This window comes from Dermacentor albipictus, chromosome 1 (genome assembly GCF_038994185.2).
Source record: "Dermacentor albipictus isolate Rhodes 1998 colony chromosome 1, USDA_Dalb.pri_finalv2, whole genome shotgun sequence".
NCBI classification, from domain to species: Eukaryota; Metazoa; Arthropoda; class Arachnida; order Ixodida; family Ixodidae; genus Dermacentor; species Dermacentor albipictus.
This window is the reverse complement of record NC_091821.1, coordinates 381,551,340-381,571,629: the sequence shown is the minus strand read 5'-3', so window position 1 is coordinate 381,571,629 and position 20,290 is coordinate 381,551,340. Positions and strand designations below refer to the sequence as shown.

At 47.0% G+C, this 20,290-nt stretch overlaps 1 protein-coding gene across 1 annotated transcript; it reads right to left on the bottom strand.

Moving 5' to 3' along the window:
- Positions 1 to 393: 393 nt before the first annotated feature.
- On the bottom strand, positions 394 to 19,200 carry LOC135900340 (uncharacterized). The gene is made up of 9 exons (XM_065429826.2): positions 18,927 to 19,200; positions 14,727 to 14,785; positions 11,724 to 11,810; positions 9,883 to 10,011; positions 8,560 to 8,584; positions 6,126 to 6,256; positions 5,285 to 5,332; positions 639 to 667; positions 394 to 499 (listed from the first exon to the last, which is right to left on the bottom strand). The coding sequence occupies exons 2-9, from the start codon at positions 14,782 to 14,784 to the stop codon at positions 419 to 421; spliced, it is 588 nt and encodes a 195-aa protein (XP_065285898.1). The 5' UTR covers position 14,785; positions 18,927 to 19,200; the 3' UTR covers positions 394 to 418.
- Between the last annotated feature and the right edge of the window lie 1,090 nt (positions 19,201 to 20,290).

Here is a 20,290-nt window from a genome sequence, read left to right as displayed (position 1 = left end):
CATATAGCTGTCGTCTAAAGATGCGGCCATCAAAGAATATGAGACATACAAATGTCCAGATAAACGAGAAGAAAGGGAGTTAACCGAGGGGCCCGATATTTATTAGTCATATAATGAGAAGCCAACAAACACTGACACCAAGTACAACATAGGGCCCTATGTTGTACTTGGTGTCAGTGTTTGTTGGCTTCTCATTATATGACAAATGTCCAGATAGTAACGAGAGTTTAATTCTAGTGTGTCTGGGAACATGCGAGTGTAATTTTAGTTAGTTTAGCTATGGTTAGTTTTTTTTATTACATCTTAGGCTCTCTATTCTTTGTACATGCATTGGGAATATAGTTCCTAACGCCAGCTTTAGAATGGTTACATGAAGGCAGACAAGGAACTCCATTTGTTGGAAAAGATGAACTGAGTTTTACTTTAATTTGTAAAGGACATCGATGTCAACTGAGTCATCTGTACTGTAGTCATCAGGAAGACCAGCTTCGTACCGGGCCTGCATAAGAATTATTTTTGTCAGGAATGAGAGAAATATTGGCTGGCAGCCTTCACACCATGCTACTTGTTCAAGCTATCGGAAATAAAACCTGTTGATCAATTGTAGTATGTTGAAAAGTTAGAGTATGCAGACTTACCTGGTGCTTGATGGTCTCATTTTTTGTTGCTGTAATAGGAAAGAAAGTTAAATAGATGCACCCCTCGGCAGCAGTTACAAAAATGCACAGACACAGTGGCTGCAAATCATATTGACCGCAAAAAAGACGGGGACATAGGAAGAAAACACATAAACAGCACAGGCAGTGGCTGGCCGTGGAGGCAGAGCTATATTTAATTTTTTTTATTTAACAGTTTTCATCAACGTCCATATTGAACACACTTAACATTCAGTGCTGAATCATTACGACACAAAAGCATTCCTGCTTACTCTCCTGAATTTTCTGCTGAGTTTATAACTTCAGGCCCTTTCTTCGATTTTATTATTGTTGCATAGTTTTATGAAAAATTCTGTGCATGAAAAAAAATTGCCGCTCATTAGTCCTACGACCACACCTTCGGATATCTTCCGATTTTGAAAGGACACCAGAGAAGTACATGCTTGGAGCAAGTTTTCTCAGCCAATTGAGTTCCTATAGCAGGCAATATTGGCAATGGCAAGATTGCTGAAAAAGTTATTGTGACCTAAAAAAAATGTGTTGCTTATCTGCTCTCTACTGATCCAGACTTGCTGTTGCTTGTGTGCTGCATCTAAAAGTAAATCGTAGTTAATAAAGCGCATATGTAACCTGCTACATGGGTGTGTTTGGGCCAAACTGGAGAAAATGAAATGTTTCTCCCTTGCCCCAGCCGTCCACGGTATTGTACCTATGAGTTTTTGTGCCTATTCCTTATTAATAAGCTGCTGCCAATATTTAAAACCCAGCTCTGTGCATAAGCATTACCGTAAAAGCCAGATGCGGGCTGTATGCAGAAACACTTGTGTATACCTATAATAGGTACACATTATAGGCACACATTAAATAAATTAAGTGGTCAGGATGATAGTTGCTGTTCCAATATACAGTGAGCATTAGTGTTGTATATGACTGGAGCCCTATGCAGGACTCCATTCAGGATTAAGGCTTCTATGTATTAGAGAAGTCGGAATATGCCACAGAGAAATACAGAAGCTTTAGTCAGGATCAGAACGCTGGATTAAAACCCCTTTACTTTGGGTTAAAGTCCAGGGACCTTACTCTGGGTCAATCTGGAGCGCCCCACTGCGACAGCTATGTAGCTCACGTGTTGCCTCAGAACATTATCAATCAAATTTCGTGAAGAAATAGCTACCGATTGAGCCTCCCCCTTTTCAATATGAAAACAGTAATTTGAATAAAATAGTATCGTATGCTCGTGTTTTGGCATAAAGCCTGATCGCCGAACTACAAGCGAAGAACAACATAATTCTGGTGCTACACTAAGCCCCAATAACCCAATATGAACAGATGGGGGTCCCATATAAAACCCCACATGCTCCCATATAGCACATAGTGGTGTCTCCAGTATATATGGGAACGTACGGGTTTTGACATTTGACCCCCATAATATGCATACGAGATTATTGGATATGGGGCTTATGGGTTTGCTCATTAGGGTAGTTTAAACTATATGAACAGCCAACATGGTGGCCTGTATCGGTGCATGCGTTGAGTGCGTTTTCTCGAAGGTGTAGATCTCACTGACTGCAGCCCAAGGGTGCACCGTGGCATGCTGCCAGTTTAGTGGGTAAACCAGTGCCTCCTAGATAGCACAAGGCATGCGCACTTCGATACATGACATCGTACTACCTTGCCCAATTGCCATAGAATCTAATGCGGATGCTCTCGAGCAAGACTGATTTTGACGTCACCGCTTTCGTCACGCTGAGCTTGGTATTGGAAGCTTCGGTTCAGGTAGAATGACATTTCTTCAACATTTGGTCTAACATGAGAGTGGTGAGTTGATGTTAAACGTTACATTGCGTGCACCACTGCTGTTTGTCTGCATAGTACACAGAACACACGGAGAGGTGTTTGCTTGAGGCGTTGTTGTGCGCCATATTTCATAACCTCCGAGAATGTTGAGCATTGTCACTGGTGAGTGCCTCATATGGCACATCGCATCGTGGCAAAAGTATTAAACTTGAATTGGATTATGGGCCTGTACGTGGCAAAACCACAATCGGATTATGAGGCACGCCGTAGTCGCGGACTCCGGATTAATTTTGACACCGTGATGCTCTTTGACGTGCGCCAAAATCTAAGTGCACGTGCGTTTTATATTTCGCCCCCGTCGAAATGCGGCTGCCGCGGTTGGGATCAAGCCCGCCACCTCTAGCAATGCCATAGCTGCAAAGCTACCGCGGCGGGCACAGAAGTGTTGATTTGACGATTGACCGCTTCCGTAGTGTCGCTTGGACCCTGGGGTTCGCTTTAATTAATGCGGCTCTGCTTTTGCACGCCCTGCGTAATTTGTGCGCTTGACATAGTTGCATGGCGTTTATCTTTCATAAATAGCTGGAACGTACGTACTGTACCGTGCCTTAAACTTAAAGGGCTCCTCGCCAGGCCCCATAGCAAATTTTGGTTATATGCTGGAAGTTGTTACGTCTCCCCTAGGGAGCGCTCTGCCGCAAAAAATTTTTCAAGTCGGCTTATTAATAGCCGAGATAGAAATATTTCAGTGCCGCGAGCCCATGATTCCAGCAGGCGGACTCCACTGCATAGCGAGACTCCCTCTCCACTCGCCCCGTCTAGCCTTCGCAAGGGAAATTCCTTCCCTGCGTTCTCCCATTCCGGACCTCGAGGATCGCATCACACATACGTCACGGGCATCGAGTACGCCATCCTCCGGATTGGAGCGCGGCGGCCGCGAGGAGAAGGAAGAAGGGCGTTCGGTTTGTAATTTCAGATCTTTCCGCGGCGCGTAGCGATGTAATACTTTGCAGACACGCTCGTTCTCACGCAGTTTATGCTCTGCGCTTGTCAGCTCAAAATGGTCAGACCTGTTGAGGGGCGCTTTAAGCTTATCCATTTTCCCCGCAACCGTTGTGTCTATAGTAGTAGTGTTTCCTTGCCTTCTCACGTCACCTTCCCTCTCCCTCCCTTGTATGGGAACTGCCTATTCCCCCCCCCCCTCTCCTCTCTACAGTTATATCTACGTCCCCTCTGGACTTGCACGTTAGTAGAAAGGGAAGCGCTGCAGTTTCTGCAATGCTTTCGAGGGGGTTCACGGATAATTAGAGCTGTCGAGAGCCTAATGTGGCGACACCCAGGGAGCTCCAGAGGGAATTGTGCACATTCGACGCGGTGGGGTCCAAACGAGTTGCTCGTGTCGCCTTTCCTCTCTCTCTCCTGTCATGTATGCACACGCTCTAAACCTACCCCCGACGCGGTGTGTCAGACAGTAGCAGCAGTGGGAGAGCCGAAGGAAGGGGTAAACAAAGCTTCGCTTTAAGAAGTCGCAGTTTCGCCCGAAAGGCGAAGCATATCAATTGCGATAGCAAATTAGTGGATAGCTATATGAAGTAAGGATAGTTGTTTTATCGGCCGTATAAACTTGTAAACATAGGCATACTAACTAAATTAGCAAGCAAGGTCTCACGCGCGCACAAGCAAACACGAACACGCGTATCAGTCGATGACCGCGGAGACTCGCTGTCAAAACGCTGGAGTGTGGAAGCGCGGCAGCAGCAGCGAGCGAATTGACCTCCGTGCCGCGTCTCGCATCAACGCGAACTAAGCGGCGAGATCAGCGTGCGGCGGACTCTGGCCCCGTCGCACGTAGGCTTCAAGATACAACGGCCCGGGCGCGCGCGCGTGGCGGCCCGGAGTAGAGCGCCCTCCCCCCGGAGCTTGGCGCGCGACGGAAGACTGCACGCTTCCTCCCCGCTTTCCTCCCTTGCGCGCGCGAGATTGAGCCGCGATCGCAGGCTCACCCCAGCAAGTTTTCACTCGCACACAGAGCATACGGCGCGCAACAACAATTATTAGCGCCCTTGGGCTTTATACGGAACCTCATGGCGACGATAGAAATGCGCCTGGAGTGTCCATATTGCGATATTATATTGAAAAATAAAGGAAGTAAGCGGCGCACGTCAATTAGTCAGATTTTATGTACAGTTGTACAGTTCAGGGAAAAAGTGTGCCGACCACCTGCCGCATCGATGTACCTCTGACCTCAAATAAGTTTGCCTTGTAGTGAATGTCAGGGGATATAACTGAAGTTCCTTAGCGGCCTAGCCTACGCACGCGCGCCTCAGAGTCTAGTACAATGTGACCCGAAGCTTTGTACGCAACACCACATTGCAGACTTTTCTGGCTGTGTACGTAAGCAGCGACGATATCTGTCTCGTGAACAGATCTTTGCGACATATATTCAAAGCGCGTGGTCACCGAAAATTCTGCTGATAGATATAAGGATGTGTTATGATAGCCTTTAACTGCTGCGTTATGATTAAGACATTTCCTATTGGTCTAGCGCATATAGTGTTTATAGAACATAAATTCCTTCTGTGGAATGACATTGATCGTAGAAATAATTTAAGGCAATCAGTTATTCACGTTTATTATACTGCATCTGGGCATTGTATACGTATATGGTATACTGTAATGTATAATGGCCTAGGCTGTGATACTACACACAGATGCGGAGGCAACGGTATTTTAGATAACGGTCATAGCAACATAGTAAAGAACGTCAGCAAGGTTGTGTCATACAAATATTCAACATTCCAGTTTCCAGCATGCACGCATATTATACGTACGTATTGTGGGCTTCTTGGTGACGTTTGTGACAGGCGGCACGTAGGACCCTGCCAAGACCAGTTGATTATTACTTCACGGAAAATTCGAGAACTTTCTTTAAATTAAAGAAACAAAGAAAGTTTTGTACATCCGTAACGCAAATAAAAAACCTTTTCATGTGATTTTTTTTATTTTTGCGAGGCCGTTCAAAGAAGGAACTCGATGGTGAGTCAGCTTGTGCAGCGACGTGGGTACCAGACTGCGTAAATTGACCGTTTATACCATGGCCTCCGAGATCGGGCGGCTCGCGCACACCACGCGTAACCAAATCTCGGAGCGTCATGACGACGTTTTAGTGTTGCTTAGTGATCTATAAACGGTGGCTTAGTGGCGTCGTTCTTCGGCGTCTCGCTGCGTGCTCTCTCTTTGCATTTTATTAAGGCACCCACGGCGTAGCGTTTTTTTGCTTTCCGCCACTTTCGCAATGCGGCTGCCGCGACCGTGATCGCACCCGCGACCTCGTGCTCAGCATCGCAACTGGCGCTGAGGTATAATAAAGAGAGGCATTAGTAAGAGGCGATTGGAGGATTGGTGGAAGAAAAAATAGGGAAACGACAAAAAAACGGAGATGTACAAAAGCACAGTTCGCAATAGGGGATCAGAAAATTTGGTTGGGGGAGTTCATAGTGTAATTTTTTTATTGTTTAACCTGGGTAGGACATTAGCCAGTATAATAGCAAGAGCTTGGTGGCGCAACCCACCGCCCCGTTCCAAAGGGGACGCTCATAATTTCCATCCATCTATCCAGAGGAGGAGGCAAGCAAACGGGGACGACGGTGTATGTATGTGCGTGGGTCTCACCTGGCCTGTTGACGTAGTAGGCGATGAACAGCACGGCCAGCGTGAGCGAGAACATGGTGAAGGTGAGACAGACGAACCACGCGATGGACGGCGGGTTCATGCCCAGCTCGCCGGGCGTCACGTCGAAGTGCCTGCGTGGAACGTTATTTTCTGCAGCAACGAGCCGCACTCAGCGAAGCGGCTCTAAGACAGACTCAGGGTCTTTGACGCCATCACACTCAGCGCAATGGAGGTATTTTCAACCAATCAGAGGTGCCGTGGCAGCCCTGTGGGCCAATCGGAGCTGAGAAGATGTCGAATATGGCAACATAGGGAAATTTGACGGTGTTTACTGTCTGTCACCACGGCTAAGCCATGGCGTGTATAGTGTTAATAGTAGTGTTAGTAGGCTCTCGGCTATGTTCGTGTGAACGGATTAATGTAGCCTCGCTGCCAGCGTAAAACTAATTTTCCAAGATTGATCGTGGCGCCTGGTCAACGAACAACACGTTCTCGTACGACGTATACAGCCTTGCACGTCGCACGTTGGTTGAAAGTGTTGACGCATCCTCATGGCGCTTTGTCGCACTGTGTGTTTCAGTGTGCTGGTTAATGTGTGAGCTAATTGAGAACAACAATTTGCATAACTACGACTTAGCTGTAGGGCACGCTGTTGGTACAAATCGGCGCAGCCGGGTGTTCACGTAGCCATCGATGCGCGTTGGCTTCAGCGACCACCTGGCCCCTGCTTTGAACAGTCAAGATTTTGTTTTCTTAAACTGCACCCGAAGCCATGGTTTTCTTTCTTTGTGTTTCGGGTGACGTGAAACAGAGAGCGAAAGAAAATGTGCCGACTCTCGGCGTGCTTCGCCGCAAATGAAGTCTATAGGCACCGCCCATAGTATCGACGCTGCCTCGATAGCAGCGTCGAGGTACGTGGTACTATCCATGGCATAGATGTCAGTTGCAAACTAATAGCAGCGATACACTGGTGCAGTTTTTGTTATGTACAGTCGAACCCGGTTAGAATGAACAGGCTTACGCGCTAAATATAGTTCGATGTATCAGGAAATAAACGTTGGTTTCTCAGCGTGTGTATAGCCTCGGAATCGTATAGACTCCGCTTCAGTCCCTCGTTTCGTCACAGTGCCGGCGCAGCACATCCACTGCGGCAGCAACACTGAACCCTGCGTTGCCTGCATGCAAGCGGCTTTTATGGCTTCTTGTTGGGATGCCCTGAGTTGGATATGTTCACTGTCCGGTTCGTTAGGAGGCAGTAATTTTACGCGTATAGTTTCCTACAATAATTGTATGAAACTCGATGATTTTACGTGGGTATCGGTCCGTAAGCTTCGCTTGTTCTACATTAAGAATAATTCGCTTTATCAAGCTTTGCTATATTCAGGTTCGGCTGTACTGCAGACGGCCGCATTCGCAGACATAAGCGTGACGAGTTGTTTCTGAACGCAGGGCCTGAATTTTAAGACGAGATACATTTATTGCCCATGTTTTGCATGCGTATTGTAAAGTTGCGCGCTCTTCTATTCGTTAGGCATGTCTACGTCGTCAGAAATGCAAAATTCCCGAGTGGGAAGACAAGTCACTTAGCGTCTGCAGTCAGCTGCGACGCACTGCGTACAGCGTCTGCATGCACATTACGTCGAGCGTGGCTAATGCGTTGTCCCTCTTCTGCATAGAGGACGTACTAGAACTTCGCGCGCCAGCTGCTGCCCGTATTTTCCGCAAGATTCATCAAAATAGATGGAAAGTAGCCGAAGAAGCACTTGCAAAATTGGTTAATTACAACAGTCGTCCGGCTCCAACATCTCCGTGAATAATTCGCTGCGTTTGCATCTGCTTGTACACGGCAGCTAAACAAATTGTTTATTATTCAGCCTTTTTTTTCATGAACGCTCGTGACGCCGTCGATTTGGTGAAAAACTATGATGCCGCGTGAACTCGTCAGAGCGGTATTGCAGAATTGCAAAGCGTCATTCCATACTCGTGCCGTCCAGTGAATTGCGATAATTTTCGTCAGCCGACAAAGATGGTTGGTGCGAGCGGATGAAAGAAAATAATCCGACAACGAGAGTGTTTTGTTCACTAGTTCATGTATACAAAACTAATGCGCATAATCCTGAGAAAAAAAAGAATATATATATATATATATATATATATATTGCCATGCGCTAACGCCTGATCGTTTCAGACACCGTAATCCTAAATGTACAGAGCATCCGCGAGGACACAACAATTAAGTGGGGAGCAGTGAGCACATGGACGGAAGAACCCACAGCACAACACTGCCTATCGTCGATATAGTGCACCGCGTTCTCTTTTGCTTTGCTTCTTGCTTTTTAATCAAATCTTAAACCTCAGCTGGCATGCTTGGGAGTGAGCTTGTGGTACGATTTTCTTGTCAGTCTTATTGTACAAAACAATGTTTCCAACTTACACACGCCTTTGCTGCTTCTTCGGCTCTGAAAGACAAAAGCAACAGACAAGCAAGCCACGATTACCGCGTTGGAGCCTTTAAGCAGAAATCGTGTTTTATGACCACGTCCAATGATGTCAACAATCTCACCTTAATGAACAGCGAGAAAGGTAGCCAGATAATGCAGAAATGAGGTACAGGTTTGGACAATATGTCGACGAACGTCTGTTTCATAAGACTTCAGGATGTGCGACGCAAGCGACTTCTACTTTAGTAGGCCCTGTGCTGTGAGTCAATGACTCAAGCAACTCGCAGTACATATGCGAAGCATCAGACGTACCTAACGCATCTTGCAGGTCCCCTTTGCGGACCACTGTATATAAGCGCTCCCGTCACAAACCCCGAACTTTTTCCTCCTCTTTTCCTTTCTTTTTCACCTTCACGCGTGATTTGCAGGCTAGCATATTGGTCTGTCATTGTAACTGCATGTAAATGTCATATTACCTTCTGGATAACCATGTGGGAGAGCTGCAGTCAGCACTGTATAATTGTGACTGGCACCAGCTCGAGCGAGCGTTGGCACTTCGTGCATCCTTCGACACGGACCAAAAAAAAAAAAATTGTGAGTTTTCTGCAGCATAACAATAGCACTCAGTGCGTGGCTGCTGCTGTACAATAGCGCGCATTTCTCCCGCCACCCTTGCAATACGTCACGAAGCCGCAGTTCACCTTGACGCTATAGCGTTTTCTTTAGAGTAGTGCAACTATCGAAACCACAGCGCGGGAAGTAAGGAAAGACAGAAACACGCCATAGCAATGAGCTACCCAATATACGGGACGAGTGAGCGAGATCACATCGCGGTCGTTTCCGTGTTCAGCGATGTCAAACAAACGTTTTCCTGTTCCAGTTGCACCGCTTTCGCACTCCACGTGCATTAAGAAATGAAAGTTATTTATTTATTTATTTATTATTATTATTTTTTTTTTGCTTGACGGGACTAAAGACGACGCACTTACAAACTTTCCGCTTGTCCGTGTTTCTGGGGGGAAAAATGTTTGGAAAGCCCCTGTACATTCGGTTTCGCCACGCATAGCTAGATTAGAAACACCAGGGTCCAGCCGCATGCTCCGAGTTACCAAAACAGGTGGGTGCCTCATACTGACGTGGCCGAGAGACGTGGAACGCGACGGCGAGTTCCATCTAGACCAGTTTTTTCCTCCATTTTTAACGTCTCCTATAGCTCCTAGTTAGAAGAGCTGAAACTTTTTGATCCCGACGCGCCGAAGTCACTTTAGTAACTGCTGTAAGCCCACAGATTTCGCGGCCAGTGGGCGAATGCTCACTGAATCCGGCGAGGGCGTCCTCGAAGGCCTCGGGCTTGAAGACGGCGATGCTGGGCCGTCGGGGCTGCTTGGTCGGATCCCAAGTCGAACCTCCTCCGGGGGGCGGCGGCACTCGCGAGCCGAAACCCTCTGCATCGGCGGTGGGACGCAGCGCACGAGAGGTGCCAATGTTACCACGCCGTATTGCTATAGGCTGCATGCTGAAAACTATACAGGCGTGTTCGCGAACATTTACCGTGTAAAGCCAAACACAGTTCTACATCAATTAAACAACAGTTTCTTCACTTCGTTTCTCTTGCCATGGATAGTATATATATATATATATATATATATATATATATATATATATATATATATGATAATGAAATGTTACACGCGTGAAAGCTTCATTAGCATAGTAGTTGTTTACTTATTAACTTATTAATAATTGATTTGCTGAATTATTGACAACGGAAAACTCGCTCCAGCGTATATAAAATTGCTATTATAGGCTATGGGTTAAGTTTCCCGTGTTTAATATCAGACTTTTGAGGTATCAATCTCAGCGTAGTATGTATGATACTTTGGGAATTGCAGAGTTTATAGAGTAAAGAAATCAACGCCCCTTCACCGAGAAAAGTTGCGAAGCGATTCGTGAAGTAGCATATGCGGTAAGCGTATAGCTTCGTGGCCGCAGCAATTCGGCCCTGTTGGTATACCATGGTGAAAAAAATTTAACAGCGCAAGGACGTGGGCGCTATATGCCTTTCGTTGTTTTCTTTCCATGTCCGTGTGCTATTCGAAATAATCTATCGTAGCTTCGTGGGTGCAATGCGCGAGTGCTCCGCGAACACGGGCTCCAAAGCATGAACGATGGCGGCGCCGCGCGTGACTTGCGGCCATAGAGTTTCTCACTACATTACCTAGAGGGAAATCTGGCGCTGCTGCGCTGTGGTATGCATGGGATTGCCGGTATATTGTGGATTCGGACTGGCATCGTTCTCGTAGAGACAGGACACCTTGAAAACGCGCTTGGCAAGTACCGTTCCGTCTGTCACAATTATTCGTTTTCTACTAGAACAGCACGTGAAAAGCTGTTTTAGCTTTATTATTACGCGAAAACATGTTTTGTTTAATTATGAGAACTTGTTATTGTGTGTACGACTACGTGTTACGTAAAAAGTATCAGCGGGCCGCTAAAGTTGGAGGACAGACGACAAGGTTCGCGCTCGCTTTGAAACAGTTGGTCGTCGGTCCTTGCTTTTCTTCGCTTGGTCATGCATCGTGGGTGAGTAAAGATGTAATATGCGTGAATGGAAACATTTTATGAAGATTTTACTTTGAGAACGCGTTATTTGCGTAGCCATATCCACGTTTTAGAGGAAGCCTCTTACAACACCAGCCAACACGAGCCTCGCAGACATATATACCGTCATTCCCATAACGGCACGGTGGCCCCTTAAGAAACTCCCATAGACGGTGGCGCCAGATTACCCTCTAGGTGTTATAGTGAGAAACTCTATGCTTGCGGCCACACGCAACAGTCCAGAGAGCCGATGTTCTCGCGCACCGATGGAGAAATGTTACGAGAAGCATCTGTGCTTCATACTCCAGACGAAAACTAGACGCCGCACAACAGAGGAGCTTAGAACGACAGAAAGCTGAGCTAGTTAGTGAGGATACATAATGTAAACAAGGGGTAAGGCGTGCAGACACGGACCCAAGAGATGTATAGACAACACGAACGTCGACTAGTGGTCGGCGTTCGTGTTGTCAACCTCTCTTCTCTTGTGTCCGCGTCTGCGCGCCTTACCCCTTGTTTGCATCATGAACAGAGGAGTCATCGCGTCCGCGCATCTCGCCTGGGGATTCCACGACCTCGGGCGTCGCCTGCGCTGCGGATGGTGGCGCCCCCGAGCTGGAGGCCGCCGGCTTCGGTTTGTCCGCATCTGCAGGGCGCAACACGTGAATTTCGGTGCTGCCACAGCTACTCACTTATCAGTAGGTCTTGTGACACTAAAAGGCGCTTAACATTTGCCGCGCACGAGCGATTCATTATCTTTTCTTCCGGGAAGGGGGGGAGTGGTGGCGGGGCGTAAGCGTAGTCTAATACACGCTGAACACTTCTTCAAAGTTCAGATAGCAGAAGTCATCTGAGACTCCTCCAAAACTCAATTGAAGGTTGGAACAGGGCCTCTTTTAAGTAGTTATGACGCTACAGATACGCTGTGGGCCGTGTGCCTTTTCAAACCACGCCCTGCGCTAGGAATGTTGGAGATCATCGTATTGTGCTACTGCTGCGAAGATAGCACACTGTAGAACTAACAATAAGCACTGGACCCAAAAACTACATATAAAGTACTACTTTCGACAGCATAAAGGATCTGCTGATTTCTGTTAATTTTCCGAGCAAAAAATCTACTACCACATTATGATGACTTGGGCCAACATTGCGCGGGACACCAGTGAAAAGAGAACCGCCATTATTCCTCAAAACGAGGCAGATGCTAGTGCGGGCTGTAACGCGTAACGTGCTTGTCTCGGGAAATTCAGCTTTGCTCAGGAGAAGATAATAACACGACAGAAACACGCGGTTCCTGCAAAGTATCGCTTCTCTATGTTTTCTCGTCTGCCTGCGGCGTTCCGCCGAAAGTCGCACGCAGACGAGCGTTGATAGGCTCTTGACAGCGGGAGCTGCAACGTGCCAGGTACAGGTCAACATGAGGCTCGAATGTGGTTAACACGGAAACAAAACACTGGTTTTTGCTGGAAGCGCTCTTAACAGATGATGCTGTTATACAATTAGCTGTCTACTTAAAGCATGCCAAACAACGCTGTGTAACCAAGGCTTCGTTATTATGCCCGTTAGCGCTTCCTTTTCCTCTATGTACAGCTAAAGCATGGATACTCGGGTGGGCGTGTGAGCAATTTTTATTCAAGAACAAAGAAAATCTGAAGCTTGTTTTTCGCAACAGCGACGTAGAGTTACTCACGTATAACAAATATTTTTTTCTTGCCACTTTCGCTCACGCGCTGTAATAGTTTGTCTTTCCCTCACAGGTTATAATAGCAAGGAAAAGCACGCTTTACAGAACAAGAAAAAAATTGCAAGAGCGTGTTACGTGTGCAGTGAGCAGTGAGATAGATAGATAGATAGATAGATAGATAGATAGATAGATAGATAGATAGATAGATAGATAGATAGATAGATAGATAGATAGATAGATAGATAGATTAAGCAATCAATCAATTATTTATTAATGATATACTTAATTGATTGATTGATTGATTGATTGATTGATTGATTGATTGATTGATTGATTGATTGATTGATTGATTGATTGATTGATTGATTGATTGATTGATTGATTGATCGGTCGCGATCGATCGACCATTCTGGCATTTCAGCCTTGCCGCGGCGTAGGGGCCTGTGCAGTACAATTATTATGTGAACGCTGCAGTATAAGGACACCCAGCACCTCACGCAGGTTATGTATTCGAGGGCCATGAGGAGGTATCATCTCCTGGAGGAAGCGATGGGATACGACTCTGGCGCTTACTCGCCTTGCAGCTTACCCCTATGAAGGCGACATACGAGACATACTGAAATGGCTACCTTTGGGGCTGCTGAAGGTTGGACAAAGCGATTGAACTACGTATAATGAACAAGAGTTCCCTCTAATATAGTAATAATAATATTTGGGGTTTTACGTGCCAAAACCACTTTCTGATTATGAGGCACGCCGTAGTGGAGGACTCCGGAAATTTCGACCACCTGGGGATCTTTAACGTGCACCTAAATCTAAACACACGGGTGTTTTCGCATTTCGCCCCCATCGAAATGCGGCCGCCGTGGCCGGGATTCGATCCCGCGACCTCGTGCTCAGCAGCCCAACACCACAGCCACTGAGCAACCACGGCGGGTCCCTCTAATATAGTGCACTGTAGATTAAACATCAACAATAGCAACAGTAGCACTATTCCTCGGCGTCACTAGTGTTACGATTAGCCAGCGGGGACAGTGACCTTCTAGCCTCTCCTGCTCCGCTGCAACGAATCGCTTCGTGAAGCCAACAATACGTCCTCTTTGAACAGGCGTGCGGCGACAGTAAGGCGAGACATGTATGACGGACCGGGTATCGTTTGTTGGTTCACTGTCGCCTTTACGCGTCAATAGGAGCAAGAAAACTCCTGGAGAAGGCTGTATGGCTGTTCTAAGGCATTTCCTCTCGAACCTCGGTAACCGCAATGGTCGTTTGACAAACGCCCCATCTAACTCCGGAGTCATCCCAGGAACCAAGACGCGCCAGCTTGACTCAAGCGTGACAATCCCTGCCTACGAGGCTCCCCTCCTTTCTGTGCGTTCAGTGAACAAAGGTGCGGGAGTGAGTGTGTGAACACTCGCCCTCAACGCGGGTCCTTCAACGACTTCGGATGCTCCGACTGGAAGAAGGTTGGACGGCAGTTTCCCTTGCCTAGGGATCTATGGAAGACAGAGGGGGTTTAAGCAAACGTTTTCGGCTCCTGAGTATGCTTCACTTCAGTCATGCTAGACTTATCAGATGTAACGTTCTTCACTCTTCATGCAGATACTCTAAATAAACGTCGTACTCTTCGTTCTCGATGAGAACACGTTCCTTCCTTCAACAACGTTCTTAGCGTGGATGAGTCGGACGACGGCATGGGCCAGGTACTCCTTTTTACACGCCTGACCCCAACTCTTACACCAGTCAAAGATTACATTGTGCACATAGTGAACTCCTGGTGCAGCATGTTCTGTATAAGGTAGATACAGCTCGTCGAAAGAGCGTAGAAGGAAGACATTGCAGTTTACCGAGCACTAAAGAGAAAAACTTGCGCCTTACTTTGGTCATCCTTCTTAGGTTTGACCGGGTCGATCAGTGCCTTTGGGTTCCAAGCCATCCTGGAAAGAAAAAAAAAAGTCGCAGTTTCGCCCGAAAGGCGGAGCATCGCATGCAGTATCAGTTGGTAGACAGTCATACTAATTAAGGACAGTAGCAATATCGGCCGTATAATCTTGTGAACACTCGCTCACTAACTAAATTAACAACTATGGTGTCAGTGCGCACAGGCAAACGTGCACACATCACATTGAATTACCGTGTACACTCGCTGTCAAAACGCTGGCGTCAGGAAGCGGGGCAGCAGCAGCGACCGAAGTGATCTTCGTGCTGTCTATCGCTTCAGTGCAAACTGAGCGGCAAGAACACAGCACACGCAAAGCTGTCAGCCGTCGACCGATCTAGCCTCTGCCCCGAAAGTAGATCGCTTTCAAGATAAAGCCCGCGCGATCGCGTGCGACCGTCCCTATACAGTTGCTGCCGAAGTACAGCGGCCCCCTTACATACCTTCATTCCGGTTCCCTGCGCGCGACGAAAGACGGCGCGCTTCCTCCCTGCTTTCTTCTCTTGTGCGTGTGAGATTGAGCCGCCAACGTCGGCTCGCCCTCGCACGCTTTCACTCGCACGTACAGCATACGGCGCGCGACGGCTGTATTATTGCCCTTGGACTTTATACTGAACATCACGGCGACGGCGACGGCGAAAATGCGCCTGGAGTGTCCACGTAATTGCAATCGCAATAAAACGTCAAGGTCCGGCTCGAGCAGCTAATGTTGAAAATGTGCGGGGTGCCCGTCCTGTCGATGCGTATTCCTTTGTTCTAGCTTTTTTTTATTTTTCGCGTCCTGATATTTCTGTTGGAGCGTCCATACTCTGATCACCTACACTATTTAAACGTTTGCACCGTTAGGGTCTTATCTTGTCACACAACAATAATCGTAATCTATTTTGCACGACTTTCATTTTCTTAACGCTGCACACCCCGTACTTCCAGGTCAGGAACGGCATGTGCCATAGAGTTTCATGAAGTAATTACTAGAGGGAACTCTGGCGCTAGTATCTGCGGGAGCTCTAATGGGGGCGGTTCAGACAGCATGGGAACTTTGGGAAGTACATGGATTTGCCTAAGCTTCGTCCTTCTGGCATGAAACGGCTTCGCGACTGTAAACTCGTCGTTTTCGACGAAGTGCTACGTAATAAACAGTTATATAAACATTATTAAAATTGACCGACGGTAAGATTCGAGCACAGGACCTCTAAGCACAGAAGCCCGATATTGAAACAATTACATCGACAGGCGCCGTAAAACGCCCTCATGAATTAATCGCGGGCACGCCAGTGCCTTGAAACGCTCGACGCGTTTCGATTCGACCACCTCGACAAGCTGAACTTTTGCAATTAGTAGCGACCATGCGTGTTCGCAGCATCTTCTGCACTTCGAAAAGTATAGATTGGTCTGAAATTTACGACAATGAGGGCATACAAAGCGTAATAAACAAAGCCACAATAACGTCTGAACCCAAAAGGACTTCCCATCATTCCCATGATGGCTGAACGATTATAGCGCCAGAGTTCCTTCTAGTAATTATTGTAGGAAACTCTATGGCATGCGCATTATCAATGTGGCATAGCATTCTCGACGGGAAAGTAGCGAGCGCAGACTTTTCAAGATAGGAAACGCAGGCAAGGCAGATGTCGTTTATTGTTGTGGGACAAGATAAGCCCCACAGGGCGCAAACTTTTGTGTACATTATGGTGGCGCCATCTGGTGGCTGAAAGGACGTAACATGAACTCTTCAAGTCGCAATGATGGAAGCTTGAGTTTCACGTCACCAAATGCGCTGCCCGTTGTCCACAGCATTATCTACATATACTTTCCTGTGTTACATTACATGGTCACTCACGCGCGCTCGTGTACAGCCTTATTACTCCGGCTTAATTATCTTATTTTCCGTGCGTTATTGTGCGTGTAAAGCTTTTAGAGACGGTAGGTGCATATCTCTCCCTGCTTTAAGCACGTACGCGTGGACACAACATCACAAATTATTGTTAGCTCATCTTCATATTAACAAGAAGAAGAGTAGCTGCGGGGCCCAACTTTCGTAAGCCAAACCCCTATGAATCCGACAGATAATGAAGCCAAAGAAATTTTAATTTTTAATTGGAGTGTAGAAGTGATAAGGTAAAGGGACGGTAAGGAAAGTGGACGAGAAAAGCAACTCGCCACCAGTGGGGACCGAACCCACAACCTCCGCATTATGCGTAAGCTCCACTACCAATTGTGCTACGGCTGCGGCTGTTCACACGTTCGCAATCTTGGGGCGTGGAAACACTGACAAACGAAGAACCATAAGTGATACTCTTGGTATTCCCATAAGTGGTGCATGGCAAAGCTAGTATTCTTACGCTCAAAAATAGCATGCTTGGTAAAACGGGGTGCTTGGTAAATCCGGTAGACACCCAGTCAACACAGCTATACGAGGTATGAAGGACATCGCGCAGAATGGAACAGACTTCCTAAATAACAGTTTGGCCCCTCATGTACGTGCGCGCACGCGCATGTTTGCGCGGGTATGTGACTGTGTGTGTGTTGTTCTGCCATTGAGCGCATGTGCGTGTGCCACATGTTCTTGTGGGTATATTGGACATTAGTGACACACGTTGAACTACAGTGCTTACAGCAGGCTGGGATATACAGCATGTACCAGTTAACTTTAGCCAGAGTTCAACATCATGCCAACGCGTTTTAATGCGACGCGACCAAATGCATGTTGCTGACTATTGTATGGAGTAAGCCACACAATTTTTTTGCATTCTGCTTCATTCCGTAATTTGTGAAGATTAAGTTAGCGCGCGGCTAGCGCTTCTCGTACAAACGAACATAACATCTTGCAGGACGTGCTGCCGCTTAAAAGGCGGCAGGAATTTGACGGAGGCGTTGTCAGTGGCATTTATGCCACCGATGTGCTTCCTTCGCGGCGGTTCATGATAGCGATAAGCAGGCGCAGCGGCAGCACATCCGGCTAAATGCCATGTTGGTTTGTACGCCGAGCGTTTGGGAGCGCTGAAATCACGGCGCGCGAGCGGACATGTAACGTGGTATTTATTTCTTTTATTTCACGGTAATCTGCAGTAAGTGAGAAAACACTAATGCCTACAACATACAAAGTTAGAAACTGTCAAATCGGATGTTTTGCAAAGCGTACTACAACTTTATAATTGGAATATTTTTTGCCTAACTGCGTTGTTTCAGATGTTGGCTAATTAATGTTGACAAATTACGGAATGATGCAGAATACAAAAAATAGTGTTTCTTACTCAGTACAATAGTCACCAACATGCATTTGGTCGCGTCGTCTTAGAGTGCATCGGCATATTTTTATACCCTTACTAAAATTAGCTGGGGCACCCTGTACAATTTGAGCAGGCTTTCCCGCACACCTAACTTGCCCGAACAAAGATGGCTGCGTTCCGGCTAGTAACTCGGCTCGAGCTGGGACTACGGTTACAAAAGCTTGGACGCCGTGAGGATCGAAAGACGGCAGGAATGATTTCACCAGTGCGCATGCTGACACCTTACTTACGATTCTAGCCCGAGTTCCGTTATCTTGTTTAAGTCAGACTAGTTGAGAGGATAAACACACTTGCGCGTTTTGCATATCGTACATTGTGAAGAGATAAATGTGACGAGCGCTCATGTCGGTTGGTATACATGCACGTCCCTAATTCCAACAATGGGCCACTGCAATAACAGAAATGTGCTTTATGTGTACATGACTGTCGCGTTTATAAATATCCGTGACGGTATGCCAGTCATCGTTAATTGATGTGAGTCGTACACGCGTTTGGTTGCTACAAGCTCGCCAAAGCGACGAGTGAGCGTTGTGCGTTGGACAGTGAGACGGACGTCAAAGCGTCCACGCTTGTAGACAAATTTAGTTATGGTACTTGTTAACTTGGGTGCAAATGCAGAAGACGTCTCACTGCGGCACGTGGTACCTTTCATATTTGTCATCAACAACGTACAGTGGGTGAAACAGTGACAAGAATAACCCGTATTAGTCGGTTAGACTTCAATAGGGCGGCAAGGAGTGACTGCTTACATCGCTGCGTATGCATGCTTACGTGTCGAATGAAAGAGCAAGCGCCGGCCATGCTGCGCAGAAGCAACAAACAAACAAAATTACCGCGACGTGCGCTCACCTGTCACAAGGGCAACGGGCTGGCGGCGGACGTGAAGCTCCGGTCTTCTTCTGAACGTGCTCCGGTGGTCTCTCGCTGGAGCGCGACAAGCGCTGAACGACAGTCGCAGCACACGAAGAAGGTACCGCTGGCGCTGACGCGGGTAACTTGTTTGTTCAGACGATTTATGCGATCTGAAGAGCTTAGATTCTCATGGCGGTGTTACTCGATCGTCGCAATTTCGTCCTTTTACCGGGTCCCTAGCTTCGCGCCTAGAGAGGTGGACGACGATGAAACATTTTCGTGTCGTGCATAGACTTTCCTACAAAATTTGCCAGAGGGAACTCGGTTACCACGGTTACCACGGTAACGACTGGCAATGTATTTGTCTAACCTATAGCTGAAGACGTTCTCTGACGTTATTATTATATTTTTTTACGCTTTGTCTTTCTACATCTTCAAGAAGTCACATGATGATGATGATGTCCTTGATGAGCTTGGCGCTTACCCATTCGCGGGGATTGGCCAAGAGTCGGGCAGACTTTGCTTATGTGTAGTTTCGTAAATACGGCGAGGCAATCGGTCAGTCATTGCGAACGTGCATAATCATTGTGAGTTTTCGCATTGGCAACAAAATATTTTATTTAAAGCGATCAATTTGCAAAATCGCGTAGCCGCTCGAAACCAATAAGGAATAATGTTCAGGTCAACTGGACAGCCCTTATTGCTTCAGACGGCTGTTACAACCTCTCCAATTGGCTCAAAGTGCCGGCAATACAGAATTCAATATGGCGGAATTTGAAGATTACAAGAATAGCATTCCAGGTGCTGAAAATCACTCCCCCGGTAGCTGAACCGCCATGTTTGCGGCTCCCGTCGATACTAGCGCCATAGTTCCCTCTAGCAGGTTTTGTAGAAAGCTTCATTGTATGGGATCATAAAATACCATTTTTCTCTTGGTGTCTCCATGCTTGGACACAGTCACAGAAACGTAAAATTTTATTGTTAAATATAACATACGCATGTGCAAGCGTTTATAGACATAATACTGCGTCGCTGCGTGCGAAGACCATGAAAGCACGCTGTTTGTGCCTAACTGCCAGCGATATAAGAGAGTCTGCGCTGTCTCGGTATGCATGAAACGGGCACCGTTATACATTGCCGGGGTCATTTCTGGCCGTTTTTTTTTCTTTTAGCGAGGCCCTTCGCAAATGCAGCACTATCGAAGACTGCTTGGCATTTTATGCATCATAATCGATTCTACAATACGTTCATTGGCAGTAAATAATTGCACACTGTTGACAGGATCAGCTGCTTGTGTCCTATGGCTATGAACAATGTACCATGACGAGAGTAGATATGTTAGCATGTGGTCGACTGGGCGG

Excerpts from the sequence above, each read along its gene's own strand:
- LOC135900340 (XM_065429826.2), bottom strand. The coding sequence starts at position 14,784 with ATGGCTTGGAACCCAAAGGCACTGATCGACCCGGTCAAACCTAAGAAG. Across the intron at positions 11,811-14,726 it reads ACCTAAGAAGGATGACCAAA|ATGCGGACAAACCGAAGCCG; the intron begins GTAAGGCGCAAG and ends TGCGCCCTGCAG. Across the intron at positions 6,257-8,559 it reads AAGAAGCAGCAAAGGCGTGT|GCACTTCGACGTGACGCCCG; the intron begins GTAAGTTGGAAA and ends CGTTCCACGCAG.